Source organism: Coccinella septempunctata, chromosome 9 (assembly GCF_907165205.1).
Source record: "Coccinella septempunctata chromosome 9, icCocSept1.1, whole genome shotgun sequence".
Lineage (NCBI taxonomy): Eukaryota > Metazoa > Arthropoda > Insecta > Coleoptera > Coccinellidae > Coccinella > Coccinella septempunctata.
The window spans coordinates 11,380,627-11,407,593 of NC_058197.1; the positions used below are offsets into that span (position 1 = coordinate 11,380,627).

Below are 26,967 nucleotides of genomic sequence, written 5' to 3' on the forward strand. Positions count from 1 at the left end.
AGAAATTTCACTTTTTCTGTGGTCTTTACGGTAGCGTTATTCAGGGATATGTGTTCAGGTATAGTATATCTGCTTCTGTCAGTGTGGAATATGGCAAACTCCGTTTTATTGATGTTAAGTTTGAGTTTGTTTGAGATACACCATTTCTCCACTTCTTTCATAATTGATTCACAATTATGTGTCACGCTTTGAAGGCTTCTTGCGATTGTAATGGCACTTATATCATCAGCATAAATAGTAGTGTTGAAATTGATGTCGTGGTTATTTGTTTTTATCTCATCTGGTAGATCGTTGATATAGGCAATGAATAGCAATGGACCCAATATGCTTCCCTGTATGACTCCCATTACGATTTGTTCCTCCTCAGATAAGTATGTGTGATTCTCAGTTGATATTATTACTTTCTGTGCTCTATTTTTCAGGTAGCTCTCTATCAATTTCAATTGGTTGTTGCGAATTCCGCATTGTTCTAGCTTTTTGAGCAGTCTGGTATGGTCTACGCAGTCGAAAGCTTTTGACATGTCCAGAAACAGTGCAGCTGGTATATTTCCACAATCTAGTCCATCAAATATCATTTGCGTCAGTTCGTACATTGCTGTTTCAGTACTTTTACCGTTTACAAAACCGTGTTGATGCCTTGAGAAGATCTTATGCTTCTTGAAAAACGAGATTAATCGATTTGCTAATACTTTCTCGAATAGTTTTGCCCAGGATGACAGCATGCTTATTGGACGATAGTTATTTAGATCTTCTTTGCAACCTTTTTTATATATAGGTTTCACCACTGCCATCTTGAGTGTCTCTGGGAAAATTCCTTCTATAAAAGCTTTATTCATTATGTATGCTATTATGGGTGCAATTGGAGATATTGTTCTTCTTATTATATTCATCGGGATGTCATCGTAGCCTCTAGAGGATTGGTTTTTTATTTGTTTAATAGTTTTTACTATTTCTTCTGAGGTCACCTCAAAGATGAACAATGATTTCTCGACTCTCTTCATGTTGATGTTACTATCACCATTGGAATACTTATTGTTGATGCTTGGAGCTACACTGAGAAAATGTTTATTGAAATCGTTTGCGAGCTGTTTGGGATTAATCGATGATGAGGTTAGAGTTGGGGCATTATTTGTGTATTTGCTGAGTTCCTTGATAAGTTGCCAGGTTGTTTTGGATTTATTATGTGATTTTTCACAATATGAAAGCACCATTATACATATTCATTTATTAAGCCATTCAGAAAATATATGATAAATTTCACTAGCTAGAATATTTTGCAAGAAATTTTTTTTCAGATGATTTCAGTATTATTGTCGATATTAATTTATTCTGCGCTTCCCGTAATGATTCTTTAGCCCCAGGAACATCATCGTAAATTATGAAAAGTCCTGGCAATCAATGAAAGAGAATGGTATTATTTTGACGTTGATAATGTTAGGAACGTGAGCTGAGCTCAGTTTCACAATGAGTTTTAGTTGAACTTAAGCGTTCGAAAAAGGAATAGAGGGTGTTGCAACGCGTTTCACGTTTTTAGCATTTTACACTAATAACAACAACATGGTCATTGAACAAGCATTTCTATTCTGACGATCGCTGCGAGGTGAAACATCTTGGCTGGTAGTGTTTCCAAACAACGCATTGTTTTCGATGATACCGATATCGGAATGGATTTCGACGTGCACATATTTCCTCGTTTTTTTTTTTTTGCGTAGGAAGCTCGAAATTTTTAAAAACAAGACTGTTATTGTTTGTTGAATAATTTTCACGTAAACCATTGTTCGGTTTTGAATGAATCAATATTTGGTCTAAACTTCACTACTTCTTTATCGTACGTGACATAAATTGATAATTTTGAAGCTGAGTGAAATAGGAAAATCTGGAATTCAAAATTTGTGAAAAAATTTTATGGCACTCCTTATAGAGTTTTAGAGAATACGAGAATTAAGTTTTAGAGAACTACGAATTTTATACAGGGTGTGAGTCTTTGACTCGTACAAATATTTCAACAGTAGATTTTTTAGGTCAAAAAAAACACTTTTTTCCTAGACCATTTTTTCCGATTCGAGCCTGATAAAAAGATATAGCCATTTTAAGTTTTCATAATGAGTTATGCCACCCCTAGAAAATCAAAATACTCTTCAGAATAACAAGCTAAATCTGTACGACTTTACACATCTGTGGGTCTTTAGAACAGAGTTGTATTCAGCCAACAACAATTGGGTAAGTACCCAAATTTTCAAATTTCGCAGATGCTTTTTAATTTTTGAACATCGAATTACTCGAAAACGGCGCATTATACAAGAAAGTATGAAGAATATTTTACGAAAAGTTTGAATATTCATCAAATAGCGTCGAACTTAGTTTCAAGAGTTGGGTTCTTTAAATTTTTGGTATGAGGATGTATTGATATCTAGTTAATAATAACTCATTAGAAGTTTCAGTGTGAATTTTGAGTTCAAAAAAGTAAACTAGAGTTAAGCAATGAATTAAAAGAAAGAAGATGTCCACCGAAATTGTGAAAATCGAAAAATTTGGAGTATCGAGCCATCATCACGATGTTCTTAACACCCTTGGTGATCAATGTCCTTCTTATGCGACCGTGAAAAATTGGACTTCAAGCTTCAGAAGAGGTAAATTTTCCATTGGAGATGATGACCGATCGGAAAGGCCAGTTTCTGTGTGAGTCGCCGAAAATATCGATGCAGTTCATGACATGATTTTATCAGACCGTCGAATTGGGCTAAAACGGATATCTGAAGCTCTGAATATTTCATACGAACGCGTTCATCATATAGTTCACGTATATTTGGATATAAGAAAAATTGCTGCAAAATGGATCCCAAAATGTTTGAATATTGACCAAAAGCCTGCAAGGGTAGAAACATCGCGTTCGATCTGTGCTCGATTTGAAAACGATGTAGACTTCTCAAACCGAATTGTTACTATGGATGAGACTTGGGTACATTTCCACAAACAAAGCAACAATCGATGGAATGGGGACACTCTGGTTCTCCAAGATCTAAGAAGTTTCGTGTCCAAAAATCTGCCAGAAAATTTCTTGCCCCAGTTTTTTGTGATTAATAATCATGATTGATTTTTTGGATAAGGGTTGAACAATAACTGTAGATTACTATTAGACATCTCTGACCACTCTACGGGAAAAAATTGAAGAGAAAAAACGTGGAAAGCTATCCAAAGGTGTTTTGCTTTTGCAGAACAACGCCCCTGCACACAAATGTCATGTTGCCATGCAAAAAATTCGTGATTTAGGGTTTGAATTACTAGAATGCCCCCCTTATTCATCAGATTTGGCTCCATCCGACTATCATCTCTTTCCTCAACAGAAAAAAAATTTAAAATGTCGTAAATTTTCTTCCAACGAGGAGGTAATAAATGCTGTGGAGGTCTGGTTTGCAGAGCAAGAAGAAACATTTTTTTTAAAGTTCTAGAGAAGATGCAGGTTCACTGTATTAAATATATCCTTCTCAAACCGAATTGTTACTATGGATGCGACTTGAGTACATTTCTACGAACCAGAAAAAAAGCAACAATCGAAGGAATGGCGAACTTCAAAAGCCTCAAGTATGGCGTTATAGTCAGCACTTTCATTGGTTCACAGTATCTCTGACAGACGTTTTGTCGTTGGAAATCCATTTTTCAGAAACACAACTGTCGAAATATCGATTAAATTTCTTGCTCGATTCTCTTGTGAAATATTTGTTGACATTCCTTTTCGGTTGATATATTATGCCGTGCAATGATACACTAATTCTTCATTGTGTAATTATAGAACAAGGCTGTGATTACAGGGCATAAAGAACTCACGTTTCATGTTTGTCTATCTTCATCTCATCGTTATGCTCTTAAGTAACGCAAACTTGTTTCAAAGCTGAGATATACAGGGCGAGATTTAAAGCTGGAATAAATTCAATACATCAAAGACGGTTTTTTTCAGCAGAAACGATACCTACAACACTTTCGGGGCATCACAATTTTCACCCGTTTCGTGACAACGAAAGTAATGTTAACTTTCGATGACAAAATATCCTGTTAAATGAAGTCAAAGTTGACCAATAAAACTGAAGTTTTTTTAAATATTCAGTCTTATTATTATGATTAATTCTGAGTATTAGGAGATGTTCCTGTACACTTGAAGAAGAACTGGATTCTCTTGAATAATCATAACAACCAATGAACGGACCACTGAAGAAGTAACGAACAGTTAATGCAGATCTATGAATACATTTGAAAAAACAGTTACTTTCCATGTTTTGGATCTAGATGCAAATTGAAGAATAAATTTTTCCACCAGCGTAAATGCCGGTTCCGCTTGTTAATTTGCCACACAGAATGGCAAATAAAATAGGGATCACTATGGTGAATAAAATCAATCATTCAAACAATTCGTTGCACTTTCTCCTATACTCATTGAAGGACCGTGCTGACATTGTATTGTGTGCTGAATCGATTTAAGCTTTTTCCGAAGTCCCACCTACATCGTGAAGTGGAGAGTGTTGTTGAAGTGATTCAGAATAGCGGTGACACAGTTAACTTTTGATGTTGAAATAGTTGTTTTTAGAGGGTTGGTCTTTGTGATAACGGTTGATGACCTTCCTTGAAGGTTAAAGAAACGGAACAAGTTGTTTCTAGATTATCAAGAACCGGCAAAAAATTCCGAGTCTTATAATTGTTTCATACATGTAGGTAAAATAGAATGGTTATTTTTTATGAGGAATATGATTGGGTATGAAGCAAAAATGCGTCCAATTATACGATTATAATAACTTTAATGATGTGATAATGATCACAGTTATTCTTGAAGAATTTTTCATATTTTATTCATTATATTTCCAGTGATTTCCCATTTCATGATATAAAGGATGTCCTAGAATTAGTGGTCAATGAAATGTTTTAATAATTTTTTTAAAATGTTTCTCGACGGTTCTTCAAAGCCCTTCAAAGATAGGACTCTCGGGACAAATTTCATTTATTTACTATCGCAGCAAAAATAAGAAAATTTGATGTGAGTCTGGTTACAGCAAAGAAACATTTAAATTTTCAATGAGGTACACCACTAATCCCTTGATGTCATGCAGAAATTTCACTGGTTGAACTTGGGGATGTAACCCAAACATATTGCGATTGTGAGAGCTGAAATGGCGCCACTGGGGTTATGAAAACGAAAATGGAGAAAGGGAACGCACCTCTCAAATCTTCAGAAGAAAAAGATACTATTAAACAGCTTTGCCTCTGATGGGGGGCACAAAAGATCCTAAGGTCGCAGTGTAACGCAACCCCCTCTTAATTCTAAAATATAAAATGTTCTTTAAGAGCTATGTTTGATAACATTTTGAACGTTTTGGTAGTGAGATGAATGTAAAGATTTTTCCAAACACGTTGCACTTATTCAAAATTTATAATAGAAATGAAAAGGTACTATTGAAAATTTGTTTTCATTAAATTGAGTAAAATACAGATACGTACAGGATACTAGAAAGTATAAGACCAAAAAACGCGCTGTTACTCTCCTATCCTGAATACGAAGATTTTTGTCGAAAAAAATTTGTTTACTTTGCTTGACCAGAAACTTTTCAGTCGATGTGTTACTTTTTATTGTTCAACACGTTGAAGTTGAAATATTCCACTCAACCAAATTTGATCGACACTGGCTTGTGAAAAAACATTTGGTATATAATAGATACCATGCTGAACTCTTTCGACCGTTGTAAATCCACTCAAGTATGAGAAGCAACAATCATAGAACGTACATAATTAGATTGTTTCATTACATAACTGAAAATACCATTATCCTGACGAGAAAAACCACATCTTCCGTGTAGAATTTAATAGCGCTTTGAGAAATCATCAGAAATTACCGATATTCGATTTTATTATTGCTGTTCTACTAAGAGTCGTTATTATTTTTAGTTATTATTATTTTAATGAACTCAACTCAAGTAATATGAAAAGAGAAAAATGAAGATTTAAATTCAGTTCACAGCTGGAAGAATCCTATTTGACGGTCTTCATCTCATGCAAGCGTTTCCGAAAATTGAACGATAAGAATGTTATAGATAAGTTAAACAATTATGGGTACTAGAAGATTCTAAATAGTTATTTCGAAAACGAATGGATTGAATGACAAAAATATAGATATGCTGAACTCAAGAAGGTACAATGGCCTTCCAAATGAAGCATTACGTACACTATTTATTCAAAATAGTTACGATACGGTTTTGAATTTGATCTCTACTAGTGTGTCCCAAAACTAGTGAATCAAACGTCACACTACGAAAGAGTAGACCAAATATTATCGGATGACACCAACATTAGTTCAACGAAAATGTACCGTTTCCAAAATAATCAGAATTTTATTAAAATACCTAAAGTTGCCGATTTTCGAACTATTTTTCTTAATCACAGGACACCCGTTTCATGTTGGGTGGCGCTCAGGGTAAATAATACCCAGTAGAACATGCCAACATTGAATTAAGTTCCATTAATTCCAAACGTTCTCCACCGTAGAAATATGCTATGTTGCTCTGATGAGGCCAAATGAGGCCGAAACCATGGTCAGCATCTGCTTTTCTTCGGTGGAGCGTACTCCATTTGGGGCCTTGACGATGGCAAATTGGCTAGTTCAATTCAGATCGTAACACTTGTCGATATTCATATCGTCGGGTGGTATGCATCTGAAATCTGAATTTATCCTTATTATTTTATTCATTGCCTCCCCGTTTAGGCGTGATCATTCTTCATCATTGTGTCGTAAAATATTCTTCATATTTTCTTGTATACTGCGCCGTTTTCGAGTTATTCGATGTTCAAAAATTAAAGTATCTGCGAAATTTGAAAAATTGGGTACGTACTTTGGCTGCATACAACTCTGTTCTAAAGACCCACAGATGTGTAGTGTCACAGATTCAGCTAGTTCTTTTGAAGGCAATTTTTTTGTTCCAGGGGTGGCACAGCTCATTATGAAAACTTAAAATGGCTATATAGTTTTATCAGGGCCTAATCGGAAAAAATTGTATTAAAAACGTGTTTCTTTTGACCTCAGATAGAAGATATTTCTGAATAGAAGTACCTACTATTTGCTAGATGATGAAATTACAAATTTCGTTGAAAATAATCCTTTTCTTCGAATATCCTAATTCCCAAAACTTATTTTTCATTATGAAAATTAATAAAGGACACTGAAAGAAAGAAATTTGAAGAGATATCTTGCTTTCAAGACGGAAGAAGCTCCCTTGAAGACAATGGAGGTATCACTTTCCAATGACAAATACTGAATGAAAGATGACACACTTTATTGCTTCAGCGATCTTCACGCTTGAATTCTTGGCCTTCACTTTCCGCAAAGAGCAGATGCAGATTCTTATGCACCATTTAACACAAATGAAGCCCTCCGTGCTCGAAACGTAAAACTGCTAGAGAATATTATGAAAAATTCCCGTAATATGCAGGTGTGATACGGTTACGTAGAAAACTATGATTTCGATCTGGATAACAGTGATTTTATAGGTGGATTTTTCTACGTAGTATTCTACCTTAAACACCGTTATTCGTGTTTTTTCACGTATTACATTGCGAAACGTTGGAGTGTGGTCGAAGGATTATGTATTTTCTTATAGTGGTTAATTAGATCGTGTTGTAACGAATATTGTTCTCTTTCTTCAACGATGTGAAGAATGTATTATCGACAGGGAAATTTCTCCTATTTTCTGTGAGATATCGTGCAGATTAATTTCCTGATCCTATATGTTTCTTAGAGATAAAATCAGGCGATATATAGTGTGACTCTCTAGCTAGCAATAAACTTAATTCAGAAACAGTTCTCTTGTGCTCGTTTTTTCAACTAATATTTTTTCTCATGAAACGACAAACCGTTAAATATTCCATCAGATCTTCGCCACTGGGCTTTTTTTTCTAATTGTTTTCGTTCAGTCCCCCTCCCCCTCTACTATTCAACAGGGTAGGCAAATTTTCTAAGCAGTTGGAAAAATTTCGATGCTTTCCTCCACTCCCAAAATTTGGGCTCGATTTCTATGAACGAGTATTTATTGATATCTAGTTAGCCTAGACCAGTACCATGCATAAAAAACATATTGCGTTAACATAGTTACGAACAATAACTCATAAGAAGTGTCAGTGTGAAGTTTGAGGTCAAAAAAGTAAACCAGAGTTTCGCAATAAATTAAAAGAAAGAAGATGTCCACCGAAATTGTGAAAATCGTAAAATTGGAGTATTGAGCCATCATCAAGTACCTGTATTTAAAATATTTAGTTAAGATATGAGCAGATTTACGAAGATATGATTAATATCCTTGGTGATCTAGTCCTGCATATGCGACCGTGAAAAATTGGACTGCAAGCTTCAAAAAAGGTGAATTTTCCATTGAAGATGATTACTGATCGGGAAGGCCAGTTTCTGTGTCAGTCCCCGAAAATATCGTTGCAGTTCATCACATAATTTGCTTCAAAATGGATACCCAAATGTTTTGAATGTTGACCAAAAGCGTGCAAGGGTAGAAGCATCGCATTCGATCTGTGCTCGATTTGAAAACGATGTAGACTTCTTAAACCCAATTGTTACTATGGATGAGACTTGGGTACATTTCTACGATATAAAAACAAAACAACAATCGATGGAATGGCGACACTCTGGTTCTCCAAGAGCTTAGGAGTTTCGTGTCAAAAAATCTGCTGGAAAAGTTCTGGCTTCAGTTTTTTGGAATTGCCATGGAGTAATCATGATTGATTTTTTTTTGGTAAGGGTAGAACAATAACCGGAGATTACTATTCGACATTACTGACCACTCTATGGGGAAAAACTAAAGAGAAAAGACGCGGAAAGCTATCCAAAGGTGTTTTGTTTTTGCAGGACAATGCCCCTGCACATAAATCTGATGTTGTCATGCAAAAAATTCGTGATTTGGGGTTTGAATTACTAGAACACCCCTCTTATTCACCCGATTTGGCTCCATCCGACTATCATCTCTTTCCTCAACTGAAAAAAAGTTTAAAAGGTACTAAATTTAATTCCAACGAGGAGGTAATGAAAGCTGTGGAGGTCTGGTTTGCAGAGCAAGGAGAAACATTTTTTTTTGGAAGGTCTAGCGACGTTGCAGGTTCGCTGGACTAAATGTATCCAATTAAGAAGAGAATATGTTGAGTAATAAAATATTGAAGACATTGAAATTTTGTTTGGTTCTATAGTAGGCTGAGAATTTTCCAATATATCCTCGTGTAAGATTATACTTCACATACAATATGCGATAAAGTTGGAAAATTCCAATGAATTTGGAAAAAACGAAGGTTTTATCGGTAAAATGATGGAATTTTTACTGCGAGAGTTTTGAATTCATGATGAATTGCATCAATTTTTAGACCAAAAATAAAATTCTATCCATTTATTCAAGGTTCTCTGCTTGTGCCCGAAACTGATCTACCCATGGCCAGTAGCTGGTGCTGTCCTTTGGCTGGGACTCCTCCAAGATATCCTTCTCCCAATAGGACTGGGTTTGGTGGACTCAAGGTTCAGTGAATGGGTCTCAGATGTCTACAAGTGTTCTGGTAGTCGCCTCGATGAAAAGTTACCTCAAGGTACATACACATCCCATACAAACTTCAATCTGCTATCGAAATCCTCTTTGGAACAATATTGTGCGAAACCTGTTTCAATTTCGTGAAAATATATTCAATTCTGATGGTTAAATTTTTCAGTTGGGTTAGATGGAAAATTTCGACCGTTTGGGAGTCAGCCTCAAAGCCTCGAAATCGTCCAGATGGCCCAAGAGAGGAACCTCAAAGTACTCCAAACTGTGGAACATCGATTTCCGATAACCAATGGTTCTCTGTATACCAGTATCGATGGAAGGCTTCCAGTAATCCACAATTATCGCAGAAATAAGGACCAAAGAGGTATGCCTTTACTTAGATTTGACCATATTCTGTAGAACCGTTTGCTTGATATTCATTTGTTTTTCACTTTTGGTTCCAAACATTCTTTATTTCAAGTATTAAACTAAAAATGTTCACTCCCTTTTTCAAGCAAAGCTCGAGGAATTCAACAAAATGAAAAGTTATCAGAAGAATCCTATTAAATTATTACATTTCCAGGTCTGAAACTGGACTCATCCTCCAACCCATCACTACACACTTCCCACCTGAAGAGACCTGACATGCCCGTGTTCAACTGTCCAAACTGCGAGACAGATCAGTGTCCAAGTCACTCAAACCTACACCATCTGAGTCCCAACTACATAAACCAGAAGCTGAACGCCCTCCACCAGAACAACATGACGTTTCAACAGCCTCTGAGGAACACCGTGAGCCACGAGAGCTTAACCATCAACAACATCGAGGAAAATCCAGTCTACGTGAGTTCAGCAACCAACTGCTCCATCTTGAAGAACTCCAGGAACTTGGTGAGACTGAACAGAATGAAACTGAGCAAGAGTGAAGATAGCTTGAGCGAGATCAAGAGGAGTGTGGATGGTACGAGCCATTGCAAGAAGCCTTTGTTGACGTTTTCGAACGATGAAACGAAGAGCAAGAAGCTCAACGAACAAATTCTAGACTATTCGAGTTCTGACGAAGATTATGATGGGAATATTGTTCCCAATAACTTCGATACCTTGAGCTCTCGGAGTAGCTGTTCTATCACCACAGAAGCGAATGAGGACTTCCACTTTTACCAGAGCTCCCAAATGATGCCAAACAACGAGAAGAAAATGAGGGAAAGCATCAACAGCCACTTGGAAAAGTTCAACAACGATCTACTCTTAGCCAAATACTCCAGATGTGATACCAGTTTAGAAAGCTTCGCTCCAAAGAGCAACAACGTCCCTTTCTTGAAAAGGGTCCACTCCAAGAGGTCCATAGAAAATTTTCAAGCCTTCCTGGAGGATCGTCAACAGTGCGAACATCAGGTGATGCGTTCGAATTCCCAAATGAGTTTGAAGGATAGGAATAAGAAGAACAACGATAGGAAATTGTTCAGGTCGAGCTCCAAGCTTTCGGACTGTTCGCATAAAAACATAACGAAAAAAATTAAGTCTGTTGAGTACCTGCCTAACATCAACGCCTGCACATGGGTGGAGCAAAATTCTAAGAATGCCCCTCGACAAAGTATTCGGAATGCTTTCCATCATGCTGGTAGTGTGCCTGATTTGAAGAAAGTCTTCATTTCGGAGTACATTTAGTTGTGAAATAGTAATTTAAATCCGAATGTGACACTTGGTGATCGCTTATTCTTTCAGCTCTTATCGATGCAAAATGTGGATATTTTATGGACAACATCACGTTTCTTCATATGGAGTTTTTGTCTTACCTCGAGATCTCATTAGACTGCTGATTGGTTGTTGACTTGTTGTTAACTGTTGTGATCGTGAAATATGTTCGATCCCAAATTTTTGGGAAAATTCTGTATATAAATTATATATTTTTCATCTATGTATTATGATTTAGATATACTTTTTGAATATTCATCGTTCTAACAGTATTATTCTGTAAATATACCAGGAACCTGTACATTTTCCAATAAATTTTTCATATTTGTGTGTTGATTGTATCCATCTATCGGTTTCTCCAATTCAAAGAAATCCTTCACAACAGAATATGCTATAAGTTTTTATGGCACATATATTGACCATTTAGTTGAGATATTTTAGCATAACAACAACAAATCCAACTTCAATTGTGAATTGTGAGGTGTCAAACCATGCAGATCCAGGGGATTCGAAACCCAGAGGGATAATTTGTTGAATGGTTTTAAAAAAGGACTATATATATTAATGAAGAACTTTGGTAGTAAATATTATATTGTGTAAAAGTTACAATTCACATTAATTTCAATTACATTCATAAGTTAAAAATCATTTGTTACAAATCTGACTAAAAGTCAAGATGAGCATGAATACTTTTCATATGATATCAAGTTCCCCTACAATATAGTAGCAGCCCTACATCTGTTGTATGGGGTAAAGGGGTTTAGGTAAGAGTATCCACAGGTGCATTCAACTTCAATCTCTTTCGTCACTGTCTTGGCTATAATGTTCTTGGCGATAATATCTAGCACTTTGTCTTTGTTGTTCTTGTTGGCCAATAAGTTTTCTCTGACATAATTGATTCCACCAACCTGTAGAAGAAAATCGAAACGTAAACATCAAGGATGAACAAAAATAGAGAAACTTACAGCAAGGATATGATCAGAGCAGATGTTCTCGTAAACGACCTCTCCAGTCAGATCTGACGAACCAGTTGGATTGGATAGGGTGTAAACTTTGTCAGAATCGAATCCAATGATTTCCTTCGAGATCTTGGCGTCCTTAACTTTCAAGTCCAACGGGGTGATGTAGGTCAGGAATATCTCTTTCTTGACGTGAACAGGAGCACGAGCCAGAAGGAGGACCAGTTGGGCGGTATTAGGACAAGGTTCATTGGCCAAATAGATGACTTGTTTGATTGATTCTGCCCTGAACGGGTACGAAATAGATTCTAGATGGGAATCCAAAGGAAGGTGACCACCTGAAACGAATCATTTGAGTCATAGCTTAGTTACTTAAGTCACTCAGGGTCGGTATGTTCGACCTCTCTATGAAGTGTTCACTTTCGTTTGTGAAATTCATTAAACACCTGTAAATAAGTTATCCATTATAAGTATAACATACCCAGAGCGACTTTGAGTTCAGTTAGAGCAGATACAGCGTGCCTGATGGTTGAGTCCACATCAGGAATGCCAGTCACAAACTTGAACGGCTTAGGCCTCTCGGAGAATTTGAGTTCTGGTGCACTGCCTGTGAAGCTAGGAGAACCCTTGACGGTGACGTATGTGGATTTCTCGTGTTCCCCACCATATGTTAGCAATTGGAATTTCAAGTCGCTGAAAAAGGGTTTTTTGTAAATTTTTTTGGTTGTTGGTGAATTAATAATAAATCTCAACTTACGTGATGCCTTTGGTTTTGTACTCTTCTGTTAGTTTAGTAACCAATGGTTGGATGTACTCCTTGTAGGTGACTTCACTGGCTTTGTCGACGTTGACCATGAGCATTATATCGGCTGATTTTCCAGGAAGTTTGAAACTGAACTTCTCATCAACATTGTGTGGAACCAAGGAATTTTCACATTTGGGAGCTAAACAAAAAGAAAATGAGACAAATGCTGAGTGTATTGAGATTATGAGACGGTAAAGCCTCAACAATTCTTCTGTGAACATACCAAGATCAGCGGGTATAACGGCTGGTATGTTATCCTTCCAACAAGCATAGGCATAGTGTGCGGCATATGTAAAATAGGCTTCCTTATTTCCAGCAGCCACAGAAATTTCGCAACCTCTCTTGAACCTTGTTCGGTCCACAAATGGATAGCACGTCTTCAATGATGTACTCCAACTGAAGAGTTCTTCACATCCAGGATCCGGCTTTGCGTCTTTACCCTCAACTGCTGCCACTTTAGGACACTGGGAACCAAGAGCGTACGAAGATACGAATTCAGAAGCTGTAGTTGCGATTTTACCGTCGGAAAGGATGAAATCATCGAATTCTTCATTGTTTCCGTTTCCTATTAACAGAAATAATTTGTTTACACATGGAAAAATCAAGATTGGGACTTTTCTTACCGAATAATCCTCTCAATTGACCATGATAGAAACCTGAAATTTGAATTCCACATCCTACCATCTGCAATGAACACAATATCTTTACACCTGCTGAACTCTTCAGTAAATACATGCTTGGTAGATAATGAACATGAACATCTCCTTTCTCAATTGGATAATCGGCCTCAACTGCAATCAAATTTTCATTGTTTCCATTATCTTGATTAGTGTTATCTATTGAACTTACCGTTATCCAGCAAAACTTTGCCTTCCTTGATTGTGACTGTGGTAGTCTTGTCACTATAAGTGAGTGCATTCAATTTTTGGTCAACATATTCGGCCACAATAGAGAAGTTACCGTTTACAGCGTCCCTTGCTAACAAGAAGCTGCAGCTTGATGGTAAGGAGAATACTTTACCGTCAAATGAGAAAATTTCGGATGAAACTTCTCCATATACTGAAAAGAAAAGTTGATAATAATGAAAACATCAAACTGAAAACAACAGTTTTGTCGACAGAATTGTCGTTCCCATAATGCGAGATAGTAATAAACGGGTGCACTAAATCCCAGAGAAGTCGAAACATCTAAACGCTTGAGCAACAATAACGTACTTTAGAAATACGCAGAAAACAAACTTTGTATGAAAGAAACTAGAACGAAGTCAACTGATCTTACTTTCAGAAAATTGGTCTGTTAAAGAATTCTTATCTTTTTTTTTTTCCTTATTCTTGGTCATCAAGATGTTTCGATACTTACATGTTCTTGGAATCAAGAAGTCCTTTGGTATGAAAACGAGTCTGAATAAGAACTTGATGATAGGTTTGGTGTCTTCTTTCAGGATGTAATCCAATACAGAAACCTTGATATCACCACTTCCAATTTGGAATCTCTTGAGAAGACCAACGTTAATTTGTGGTACCTAAACACAAAGACAGATGTTGTATAATGAAAAAGAGCCCAGCTAAAGTACTTACCCTTATTTTGTTAACAATGTCAGGGAGGATTTCAGTTGTGAAAACAGCAGTTAACCTTCGCAGACCTTGAATGAGTCGTGCAACAATTTTTTCCAATTCAGCAACATCGTCAACGGGCTGGTTGGTTAATTTCTAGGAAGAGAGTTAAACAATAATCATCTCGAGCAATGTTTAAATACTATGCTCACCTTTTCCAAATATCTCTCGACCAGATCTATGAAGTTCTGGAATTCAGGGAAGATTGCAACCTCTTTCAAAGCACCACTGGCAGCTCTGAGAGTATTGACGATGACTTCTTGAGATGGTAAAAATTCTTTGAGCAGCTAAAATAGATTTTAATTAATCTGGGATATTCATATAGGATAGTTTGAACCTTACAGCTTGATAATGAACTTTGAGTTTTTCAATCAAGGGGGAAGCCTTGAGTTCATCCTTGATGTGCTTGATTTCTTCGATGATGGCTGTCCTGATGCTCTCGTAGGATTTGACGATGAATCTCTGGAGTTCCTCGGAAATTTCTGATAATGAAGCAACTATGGCTTTGATTTGTGGCTGAACAATATCGATAACTTCAGAGATTTTGGCTAGGTACGCGAAAATTACATCGGATAATTTATCGCCAACAACTTTCAGCGAAGCTACAACTTGGTCCAAGACTTCCTTCAGTTTGGGGAGTATTTGAGTTTGAATTGTCTGTATGGTACCAGAGAAGGCAGCGTTAAGGGAGGCAAATACCTTCTCAATGATATTGCTGGCGTTTGTGATGATTTCGGAGACGGTAGAAATAACAACTTGAACAGTACTCCTCCTAATAAAGAAAAAGTTTAAGCTTGAAATCGTCTCTTCACTTCCTTACTACTTACAGAACTTCCGCAAACTGTTCTAATGATTTATCAGCTGCAATTTCTTCCTTAATCTTGTTCAACTCAGATTGGTAAAATTCTTGTGATTTAGATAGGTCAGGAATGGTTTCCTTTACAACGTTTCCTATTTCTTTCAAGTCATCGGTCAATCCTTGTGCTCCTTCCTTGATGTTAGCAGACAATTGTGTTAGTTGGTCTTGTGTAACTTGTCTGGCCTTCTCAGCGAATTCCTTTATGTTATTGTTGTCGAAAGCAGAGTCGGGGTGTAAGAAATTCTTCTCGTCAAGTTGGATAGAAGCATGGAAAAGTTCTTTATTGGCTCCCCCAGTAGAAAGAACAGCGCGAGCGTCTGCGATTTGTCCAGGAATGAGAGCTGCAGTAACTAGAAGCTTATTGCTTGGATCGTCTGAAATAGAGAAACAAGTAATGCAGAATAGGTACAGAAACAATAAGAAGATAGAACTTACCCTTGAGGTATTGAGTAAGTTTAACAGTGTTGTAATTCTTGATCTCCAATAACGATTGTACTGGTTTGAGACCCAAGCCCGTGGTGAGGGTGTTGACATTTATCAGTCCCTTTTGGAATGTGATATCTGAATCAACTTGGATAAGAACCTTGTTGAGGAGTTTCAGTAAAACATTGACGTCTTTGGGTGTTGCAACTAATTTAAGAACGGAATCGTGTTTGATGTTTTTGACTGCAATAGAGCTGGATCCCTGGTAGCTAACCGTGAATGCTTTAGGATCGAGAAGTGCATTCCTTTCAACATTAATGTCAATGCCTAAACCTGAGCTCTTAACATTAAGTGTTGATTTTCCCTCGAATCTATAGGTTTCTCTCGAAAATTTGGCTGAGTGTTGATGGTCGGCAACGATTTTTTGTTCGGGAAGAGCAAAAATGTCCAGGATAAGTTGTTGAGAACCTTCAGAGGTGAGGCCTTCTTGTTTGACGTCTTTTGTGTACTTAATAGTTAGAGGCTGAAAAATTCTGGTGTTAATCTTGTTCTAATCCTAGTTCAATGAGATGTTACCTTAGTTTGTCCAACAGCAATCAAATCAATTTCAACGTCGATATGTTTTTTTGGTACATCAACATTGATGATACCCTTCAACGAAGATTTGGAGTTTGGATTATTCTTTTTGTCAGTGTAAAAAGCGATTTCCACATTGGCTTTTCCACCTTCCTGAAGGCTTAAACTGTGGGAAACAAAGTTAGTTTTTTAAATATTCAGAGGTTGTATCTGGAAACTCACTCTTTTACATCTCCATTAGCTTCTAAAGCGATCGTTCTCTTTGGAGTTGCTAAGAAGATTCCAGCTTGTGTGGGGTGAACGTAAACGCTGTATTGATATTTGTTCAAAGCGTTCTCAAAATGAACATCTACAGTATGGTCCAAAATTAATTTATCTCTCTTGGTGACAGCCTTAAGTCCGAACTCATTTGGAATACCCAAAACACGAAGATCGATGGTTACCTCAATCTGGTTGTTGAAATGTTCAAGATCTACAGAAATATTTGTGAGAATTGCTTATTTTATAATTTTTTTTTGGATAATATTACCATTTACGTCCGTCTTAGCATTGACTTCAATATGAGCGCATTGTTTGGATTCTTCACAGTAGGAGTTCAAGTATCTGAACTCTTTGTTAGTTAGCTTCAACTCAGCATCAATCGCCCGGTTGCCAAGTGTGGCATCGAAATTGATTTCTTCCCCAGTCTCTCCATTTTGGTCGGAGGTCAAGGTGGTCCTTATGTATTTGAAGTTTCCAGATTGGTCCTTGTCGTTCAACTTGAAGTTTCCTGAGCCTTCTACGATGAACTTACCATGTTCTTGACGAGAGGAAACTGTTGCACTAGAAAAATGAGATTAGTCAATCGATTGAAGAAAGTCTTTTTCCTCGATGGAAGACTAGGGATTTTGGACTTTATTTACCTTCCAGAAACAACGTTCTTTCCAGCTGAGGTGACAAGAATGTTCAAACCTTGGCCATCATTTCCTGCAGCATTACCGATTTTAACCAGGATATCATTGATATTCAACTTTGGTGAATTAGCGGTTACTTGTACGTAGAAGTTGTCCAAGTTTTCTGAGTTAACATCTAAACCACCTTCCAGTAGAAAATCACTACATCCACATAAAACCTGAAACATCAAACCCATACAATGTGGCATATTTTCTGGAGATCAAGACGGTTCTCACCTTCAAGTTAGCCAAGAGTCTAGATTCGTTTTGTCTGTTCAAGTTTGCTGTCAATTCAGATATTTTTCCATCGGGTTTGACCAGTTTCAAACTCACACTTGGAGTTTGTCGGTTCAGGCTTAGCTCAGTGTTCAACAGATATTTTTGTCCATCAGTGATGAGTTGAACTTGGCTGCTGATGTCCTTAACTTCGTTGTGTTTGGTATCTACGATGATTTTGTTCGATTTGTGGTTTTCAATTGGAAGATCGAGACTGGCTTCGAGGTGATATGCACTAGGTCCATCCCTGGTCAAAAGGGAGCTTCCTTGGATTACTTTGTTTTCTGGAAGGGTAGCTTTGAAATCTCCCTTCACTGTACCGGATTTTTTGGTCACGTCCACGTTGAAACTTCCAGAAGCGTCGAGGGATGTTTGGATAGGTTTGACTAATTCACCATGATACTGAAACATCAGGAACGTGAATGAAATAGAACGTGAAAATAATAGATATTGACTTCATGTAGCTATTCAATAAGCTTACCTCAATTTGGCCTGTTTGCTTGTTGCCACAAATTTTGAAGCTTCCTTTACCGTCAATTGTCAAACGTGGGATAGACTGAAATACAAAAAGTCGCCAGTGATGGAAAATTCTAACAGTTATTCTTGTAAACTTACACTAACTGTGCTGAGATCACCAAGGTATTCCACGGAAATAGGTGCTTCGGTTTTAAGGTTCGAAATCTTGATGTTTTGAGTAGTCTTAATACTTGACAGAATTTCGAGTGGTGTTTGCACATCTAGACTGACTTCGCCACTTAGTGGACCTTCCTTTACGTTGAGATTGTAAGTTCCTATAAACGAAGTAGGTTAAAGAACTCGTTCTCCTATTGCTCCCAATTGCTCTTACCTTGAACTGAACCAGAGGTTTTCTCACAAGCTGTTGTTTTCAATGAGAACTTTCCAGTTAATCCTTTGCATTCGCCGTTATAAGTTGTCTCTATTGGATCTTTCAGGAGAGAGCTTGTAATTTTGTTCTATTAGAGAAAAAGGAATTACAAACGAGTTATTCAACCAATGTTACAGCACTTACGTTAACGTCAATAACATATTTGTCCCCGTTCTTCTGTCGCTTCACAGCTAAATCAACATTTACATTGTGGCCAGCAGAATCGTCAGCATTTGCATTGATAGTTATATCTAATATTCCTTCCTTGAAGTTAGTATTTTTAGCCACTCCTTTAACTGTGATTTTACGACCAGGTGATGCCTTATCTGATCTTTGTTCCAAAGAAACCAAAGAATCAATATTCAAGACCCCATTGTTGGATGAAACATCACGAACAAGTTTTGCAGCGATGTACTGTTGGGATGGCAGTGTGAGATCAACATCTATCAAAGTCTTACCATTGACGGGACTGCCTATTTGGCCTTTAGCATTAAGGATTACTTTGCTGCCAAGTACATCTAGGGTGCTCCTAAAGGAATAAGGTATAATGAGTACTCACAAAGATGATCGTGATGTTTTACTTACGAAGAGTCGAGAGCAGTGCCAGTGAGTTTATTCTTGGTTGAAAGAGCGATTTTCTTGTTTTTATCTTCGTTGAAGACTGGGTATAGGGTAACATCCAAATTATACAATGGATTATGGATATTGAAGGAAGTTTCAAGTTTTGCTGATTTTTTGATTGATTTTGCATCCACAAGAATGTTTCCATTACCAACTCCCTTTTGAGCTTTGATGTTTCCATTGATGTGAAGGATTTCTTTGACATCGACCTGAGGGAAAAAAATGCCAGTAAAATTTCCACTTATAGAGTATTTTTGAATTCTTCATTACCTTGATATGACCATTTACATTTCCAATTATGTTAGCTTTCAGAACAGTGTCTATGAGTGGACTGTTTCCATTGAGGAGTTTGATGTGCAGATCTAAATCTTTGGTGGTGAGTCTTAATCCTTCATTGAGCCTGTAAAAACAGAAATGTTAGGTTTGGTTTAACAGGAAGTCGACGAATTGAACATACTTCCATGGGGATTTGCTGTTTGGCAGTTTAATAACAAGATCCGAACCAATGTTTAAGTCGTGGGGTTTCACGTGATGTTTAACTTTTCCCAAAACTTCCAATTTCTTTCCATTCAACACAAGTGAATTGGCGATCTTTGATTCATCAACGCCGATAACAATTCTGGAGGATTTAACCTCAACGTGGTTCTTTAGACCATTGGCTTTCAATTCCAATTGGTAGTCACCCACACTCTTGGTGTTAATATTGATTTTGAACTCAGATCCAAGCTTGATCTCGCCGTAGTTGAAGAGCACATCGTAGAACAGAGATTTGGGGGTTCTCTCCAAATCAAATTTCGTATTTAGCTTCAAGAGGGGATATGTGAGTTTGTTCTTGGTGATGAGGTGCGCGTCCTTCCCTGGGTTTTTCAAGGTGTAAAGGTTCACCAAGGTCAAGGTGTTCGTCTTAGAATTAAGATCATTGCCATGTGTAAGTTGAATGTGGCTGGAGACGTGGTCAAGACCCTTGTTCTTCTTCAATTCACCCTTAAAGTTGAAGTTGAGGTTTGGATTCATGGAGTTCTTCAGTTTGGCTTCAAGTTTGAGTAGTTGGGGCTGGGCCACTAGGTTTCCTTCCAATGATGCGCTGTTGCTTCCATCGGAAAGTGTGACGTCAGCTAAATAACCGGGTCCATGAGTACCAACGACGCCGGTCAAGGTTAAATCTTTTCTGCCTGGGATGACCAATTTCAGATGGTCCAAATGATACCTCACATCTCCACCCAAACTCTCTGATAAGATTTGACCCTCAACGTGGAATGGCGGGATTTGTGGTCCTGCGAAATGGATAGATATATTTTAATTTTTTCGCATTTTTATCGGTGTTTCCTTTCATTATCTAACACACAAGAAGTTAAAATGAACATACCTTTTTTGTCAGGAGTGGTGTATTCCAAAACTGGTTTATAGATGAACTTATTGCCACCACCTTCAACTGACATTCCAGCTTTGGCTGAGTATAAGTGAACTTCATCTTTAACGTAGACAGAAATTAATTTTTCTTTCTTGTTGGAGATCAAGCGTGCTTCAGCTTCGCCATTTTTGATCGGAGAGTTCAAGATGACTTTGAGGTATTTCTCTGGTGCGATATAGCCTTGTACGTTCACACTGACACCCTTGCTGTTTTTACCGTATGTCTCCAGGGTTGCTTCGACTCCTCTTTTACCATCCTCTGAAAAGTTAAAAAAGTTATAGATTGAGGTATTTGTTTCAAAATAAGTCCTACTTACTGCTTGCAATAAATTCTCTTCTGTAATGGAAGGTGTCAATGTCACCTCTTTCAATTCTGATGCTGGCTTTCGCATCTCCAGAGAATGGGAAAGGAAGAATAGGCACCTTCTTTCCAGATAGATTTGGTCCATTGATATCAGCACAGAATTCCAAACCGACGTAGCTGACCAAATGGTCAATGCAGATGGAGAAGTCCTTGTTTTGGGAGAATTTCAGACGCTGATTGTTAACAACCACACCATTTTCCTTGCTTTGGAAGATGATGTCATGCTTGAAACCAATAAGTTCTTGTTTTTCCACTGGCGTGGTGAATTTGACATCCAAACCTAAACCACCGTTGAAGGTGCTGACAATCAAATCTCCACCAGTTGAGGTGTGGATGGTGGACGCTACTTTGAGACCGTTTTCTAAAACAGGAGTATCCAAACTGAATCTTCCGATGATGGTAATGGTAGCACTAGGAATCACAGATAGTTTGAAGTTGACATCGTTTTCGGCACTCTTTGCCAAAAGACTGCGGACATCAATGTTTCCCTCTGACTTGATTTGAATGTTAGATGCTCCATCCAGTCCAAGTCTAAGGGGAAAACCAAGAGAGGTTGGATAGGTAAGTTCAGCATCCAGAATGAGGAGATTTGCTCTCAAGGTTTTCTGCAAAAGTATTGTTGATTAGAACAAAGAAATAAAGAGAATAGTGAATACATACTTCGAAACTCTTCAATTTATCCAAACCTTCGTTCAATTTACTGACGAAATTGTCAATGATATTTTGTGTCGATAATTTATCAGTCAAATCGAAAGAGTTCATGAAAACAACCTCAGATCCAAAATTCTTGACGCTGAAGTCCAAGTCGAAATTTTTATCCAATTCATTGGTCTTGATTTGGACTTTCTCGTTGATTGCATCGATATCAGCCTTGGAAACATCACGGCGAGCTAAAATTAAAAACGTATAGAATACATGCGTCTCAATGAACCCTTGCAAATAAAAATCTTACCTCTTAAAGATTTGTCGACTTTTTCTTTGAGATTCTGGAAGAGTTTTTGAACTGGTTTCGCGAAGTTGTCAAAGTTTTGCTGTACTGTAGCTTTTCGTAAGACACCCTTAGGTCCAAGGTAATGTTCAAGAACTTTGTCCAAATTTTCTTGTCTGGCAGCAATTTCCAAGAAGTTGAATCTCTGTCCAAACACCTCAGCTGTCAAGTTCAAGTTGGCTGATCTGGGCAGCCAAGAATTTTGAGAGTAAATGATATTTCCTTCTACGTTGTTGGCTACACCAAGGGCGTTGACAGAGTGGGAGAATTCACCATTGATTGAGTATTTCCTTGGATCTATTACGAATCTTGAAGGAGTGTGGATGAATCCAAGATGCGTTTTAGCCAGTTCCTTATCTGGGTTAGCAGAAGATCTCAGATTTTTTATGTGCGACGAGATATATCCTCCAACTGGAAAAAACTATGTGTTGAAATTCGAAAGGTTTGACATTCAGGAAGATCTTACCTTGGTTGCTGGGTTCTGTTTCTAACAAAGCCTTGATGGCGTTTCCTATTTGGTCATTCGGACAGTGAGTCAAAACCAAGTAAGCTTTAATTCTGATTTCAGAGTCTTCTTGGATATCCTTCAAAGTTTTCAATGCGCTGTTTCTCAATTGGTCTTTACATGGAGAAGCAGTGAACGCTTCCAAAGTAGCGACACGTAGACGAATTGGTTGGTTCTTATCTTCAGCTAAGGATACAAGTTTCGAAAGGATTGCATCATTGAGATATCCAACGTTTGTTAATCCCTTAAGAACAAATATCATATCACTTTCCTCCTTTCTATTAGCTGCCTTAAGATCTCCCAATTTGCTCAAGAATTTCTGGATAATCCTGTTGATAGCGTCTACATTCTCGCAAGAGTGATGAGCGCAGTATCGTCCAGCAAGTGCTCCTATACCTAAATAGGCTTCACGTGGTAAATTAGCCCTGTTCAATAGGTCGGTCGCAGTCTTGATCGAAGCTTCGGTAACATGTCTTGCCCGTGTAAGACCAATATAGAGTTGACGTTCTTCAATTATGTCAAGCTCCTTGTTCTTCAAAAGTTCGATGGCAACCTGAATCGTATCTCCATTTCCTGCTGTTAGAATAGCATCCAAGAATATTTTTTTCGCAGCTAATTTGTCGGTGAAACCAACGCCAGATCTGACTTGGTTGTATACGGAGAGGATGTCAGTTTTTTTGCTGACCCTAAGAAGTTTAACCAACTCGATGAATTGGATAGCTGTCGTGTCTTCAACATTGGTCTGGAGTTTCTCAGAGATCTTTTTCACTTTGCTCAAGAGCACGTTGACGTTGGTTTTCTGTAGATTGACTGGATGAGGATTCTCGAAGATTATAGACTTCGGAACTTGACATTTGGTTGTTGGGTTATCACTGCCAGTTCCGGTTAGCAGAAGTTTGGATTCAATTGTGGCTTTTGCTCCGTTTTGGCCAACTGAGAAAGGAACGAAGAGGTAGTTCTCAACTACGTTAGCTGAGTCCAAAACTCCAGCCTTGATCTTTTGTTGGGAGGTCAAATAAGAGTCGAGAACTGGACTCGTTTTGATTTTGCTGTTGAGATCGAACGCTGAACTGATGAAGCTGTGGGTGATCGATTCCCTGAAGGCACATTTGTTCAGATTTTTGGATTTGCTGATGGTGATAATGTCTCCGTCTTGGCTCTTGGTTATATGGGTGGGACATTGACCGAAGACATCGATTTCCGTGTTCTTATTAGGGTTCGTTTGGAAGAGGGAGGCGATGGCTCTTTTCAAGTTGAGGGAGTTTTGAGTGTCTCCTTGCTCCGCACAGATGAAATCGTTGATGTCGCCATTGTTGCTGTTAAGGACAATGGGTTTTTCGACATCTGGGATACCAACACGTGGCTGAAAAAATATTGTGTTAATTGTTGTAATTCTTGGTGATCATCGTTGACATTATACAGAATGAGTAAAGAGGGGATCTTTGATGTATACCACTTCTCATGAAAATGCACGAAAATGTTTATTTCAATCACAAATCAAGCAACTTTCTATAGATATCTGAGGAGTTTAATTTTTTTAAAAGCAACCATAACTTTTGAGCCAGAAATAGATAGACTTTTCGTTGCTGAGGATGATTTGGTCACAGATGGGGATTCTTTATCAAGCCCCATTCATTTTTTATGAGGAATGAAATGGTTGAAATTGAATTAGAATTTTTAATTTTTTCATGTATTTTGAAGTCAGTGACATACACTTTAAAAGTGATTGATGTTTTCATAGTGTCTATTACTTCTAGAGTGTATGTCATTGTCCTCAAAATGCATACAAAGACTTGAAAATTCGTATTCAATAAGTTTCGTTTCATCCTAAAATAGTTAAGGTTTGAATTTTGCGCTCAACTTTTCACTCACTCTCTATATTTTTTTGTTAAGTTCTCACCTTGCCATCAGGTCCAATGATTTGGACGTTTTGGAGTTTCAAAACCTGACTGCAGTCAGCCTGTTGGGTAAGGAGTACCTGAGCCTTCACTTCAGTGGATGTTTGCTGATTTTCGGCACTAGATAATTGGATGTTTATTTTTCCATCGTAGTCATATTTGTATGTTGTTCCTGGTTTGAGGTTTAAAATGCCGGAATCTATCGAAAAATAGTTATTGTAGACAATGTAAGAATGCAAGGTTGCGAATTTAAGCGCAACAAAATAATTCAAACCTACCTTTCGCACATCCAGTTTTACATTGGTCTGTAACAGAAGAAGAACAGAATGAGAAATTAATACATAGTCCTTTGAAATTAATTACCGAAAATTGTATCAGTGGTAATATTTTTAGCAGTTGTAGTATTTCACTCTTGTGAAGCTTTTATAATAATAACAAAATATCAGTTTTAATCTTGGTTGTGTGTGTATTGATTTCCAAAACCATTGGACTTGTTGAAACAGGCCAGGTAAGATTATTGAAAAAATAAATCAATGAACGAATGAAAAATGGCTATACTTTGAAAATTTTATGTATCTCAAATAAGGCGTCCTTCAATTTTATGATTGAGTAATGACTTTATCCATAAAATGAACTTGACAACTCAACTATTATAGATATGATTTCTATACCAAGTTTTACCAACTTGACCCTAGATCAGTTATACAATTAAGAAGGATTTACTTATGATTATCTCTTGACTTTGACCTAGGTAGTTATCATAATTTTGGTTCATTTATATTTGAGCATTATGATAGTTCAGAAACATTTTTAATTGAAAAAAGATAAAATTGAAAAAATTGCGAAGAAGCAAATCAAGGAGGTCATGTTCGAAATTTGAAAACTATTACGAAAGAATCTGTTAATTTCTAGTACAAGAGAAAATTTTCAGGTGTTCACAGGGTTTAACCTATATGTTTGAACTCTTGTTTGGAAAAAATGTTCACGATAACTTTAGGTTCATTCGAGATTGCAAGTTTGAACTTCAAGTTCTAATGCAAAAAATTATCTTTTACTTCATTGTGGATTTGAGAATATGGACCGTCTCTGAATTTTGAAATTTGGATTTAGTTTCGAAACAATTGAGTCAAGAAAATTTTGAATTCTCTACAATCTACTAAAATTTCGTCAGGTCAAAGTCGATAGATAAAAAATGATTAGTAGCTCAATTTGAACTAAGGTCAAGTTTGTGACAATTTCCTATCAATTACACCAAGAAGTCAAGTTAAGTTCATGCATTAAACCATTGAATGACTAATTAGAATGATTTTTGAATTTGATGGAAAACTTAACCATGTCCGCATGCTCTTTTATCTATCTTTTCTTATTATCATTTAAAAATGGGCTTTTTGAAACCATTGATTTTGGTGGATATAATATTTCTTAAAAAAAAATAATGTGAATTTTTTGTCATACAGGTCTGCTATTATTTATTTGTTCAATTCTGTCGAGCTATAATTAATTTTTTAGAAGAAGTTCAATAATAGATCTCAAGAATGAAAAAAAAAAATCAAATTCAGAAGATCAAAAATAAGAAGAGTTATTCAGATTAATTCGATTCAATTTTATATCATGATTTAAAAATTTAAGAATGATTTTTTCCTCATAAAGAATCAAAAAGAAAACTCAGTCAATAAATATTCAACCGCACATTGATTGAGTAGCTTATTGACCTGGGTTATTCGCTGTGTATCTTCCAAATATTTTTATAGCTAGTAGAGATTGAACATTTTTTCATTAAAGTGAATTTGTTCTGCATGGAAAAACCATTTTTAATTTCTAGGATTTTTGTGACGTTTCTATTGAACGAAATAGTAAAATCATGAAAGATTGTTTATATTGAAATTTATCTCTCGATTGAACATTTAACTTTTTTTTTAGTTTTTTTTTTCCTGAAACTGTGCAAAACTCAAGATAGTTTTATCCACACGATATACTTCAATGATATTCACAGTTCACAAATTTCCCAGATGCACTCTTTCAGATCGATTCGTTTTATTCTCCTCACTTATTTTTGCACTTTTTCAATAACAATTATCTCTACTCACCAATAGCCAAAGCGCATTGTAGCACAAGCACTATGACAAGGGTGGTTTCCACCCAGCTCTTTCTATGCTGAGCCATAGCTGACCATAACTGACTTCAAGAGGTTCAGATAATTCTTTTATACTATCACTGGAATCATTATGACCCTTGACCAAAGTTGACAAAATGATAACGAGTTTCTCCCAGAGTCAATTCGATGTTTGCTTTCTGCAAACAAATCTTTGTTCTACTGAAGTTGTTATTAAATATTTTTTTCGGTGGAATTCTATTGGAATTCGGGAATAAAATTAGTAGGTTATCGTGATATTTCTATCGGGAATTCGCAGAAATGAATCTTTCTCTCATTTTATCGGTATTAGGTAGTTTTTTGCTTTCACGAACACGACTATAGTGAGTCCCAAATAGGATCTCTTTACAAAAAAAATCATTTCAACCTAGTGCACAAAGCGTTCTTCAAAAATTTTTTGTAACATTCTCAAAAAAAACCAGTTTTACTTAAATTTCTCAAACAATTATGGAATCTGACAAAATTC

General features: G+C 36.9%; 2 protein-coding genes across 2 annotated transcripts in view; one reads left to right on the top strand and one right to left on the bottom strand.

The window, feature by feature from the left end:
• LOC123320109 overlaps positions 1-11,564 on the top strand; it is a 37,284-nt gene extending 25,720 nt beyond the window's left edge. The window contains exons 3-5 of the mRNA XM_044907293.1: positions 9,423-9,606; positions 9,727-9,924; positions 10,123-11,564. Of these exons, the coding sequence (XP_044763228.1) occupies positions 9,423-9,606; positions 9,727-9,924; positions 10,123-11,207 (1,467 nt within the window). The 3' untranslated portion in view covers positions 11,208-11,564. The remainder of the gene's footprint in view (positions 1-9,422; positions 9,607-9,726; positions 9,925-10,122) is intronic.
• A 243-nt stretch (positions 11,565-11,807) lies between these two features.
• Positions 11,808-26,563, bottom strand: LOC123320776 (apolipophorins-like). Its single transcript, XM_044908201.1, has 33 exons — positions 26,437-26,563; positions 24,628-24,654; positions 24,352-24,548; positions 22,413-23,814; positions 21,911-22,357; positions 21,619-21,848; positions 20,912-21,563; positions 20,551-20,853; positions 19,642-20,458; positions 19,455-19,584; positions 19,149-19,393; positions 18,708-19,092; positions 18,525-18,651; positions 18,293-18,468; positions 18,159-18,233; positions 17,639-18,079; positions 17,372-17,580; positions 16,999-17,291; positions 16,692-16,941; positions 16,470-16,635; positions 15,906-16,416; positions 15,439-15,844; positions 14,954-15,383; positions 14,764-14,898; positions 14,576-14,707; positions 14,358-14,520; positions 13,848-14,057; positions 13,622-13,789; positions 13,222-13,563; positions 12,951-13,137; positions 12,675-12,886; positions 12,200-12,531; positions 11,808-12,142 (listed from the first exon to the last, which is right to left on the bottom strand). The coding sequence occupies exons 1-33, from the start codon at positions 26,510-26,512 to the stop codon at positions 11,948-11,950; spliced, it is 10,071 nt and encodes a 3,356-aa protein (XP_044764136.1). The 5' UTR covers positions 26,513-26,563; the 3' UTR covers positions 11,808-11,947.
• Between the last annotated feature and the right edge of the window lie 404 nt (positions 26,564-26,967).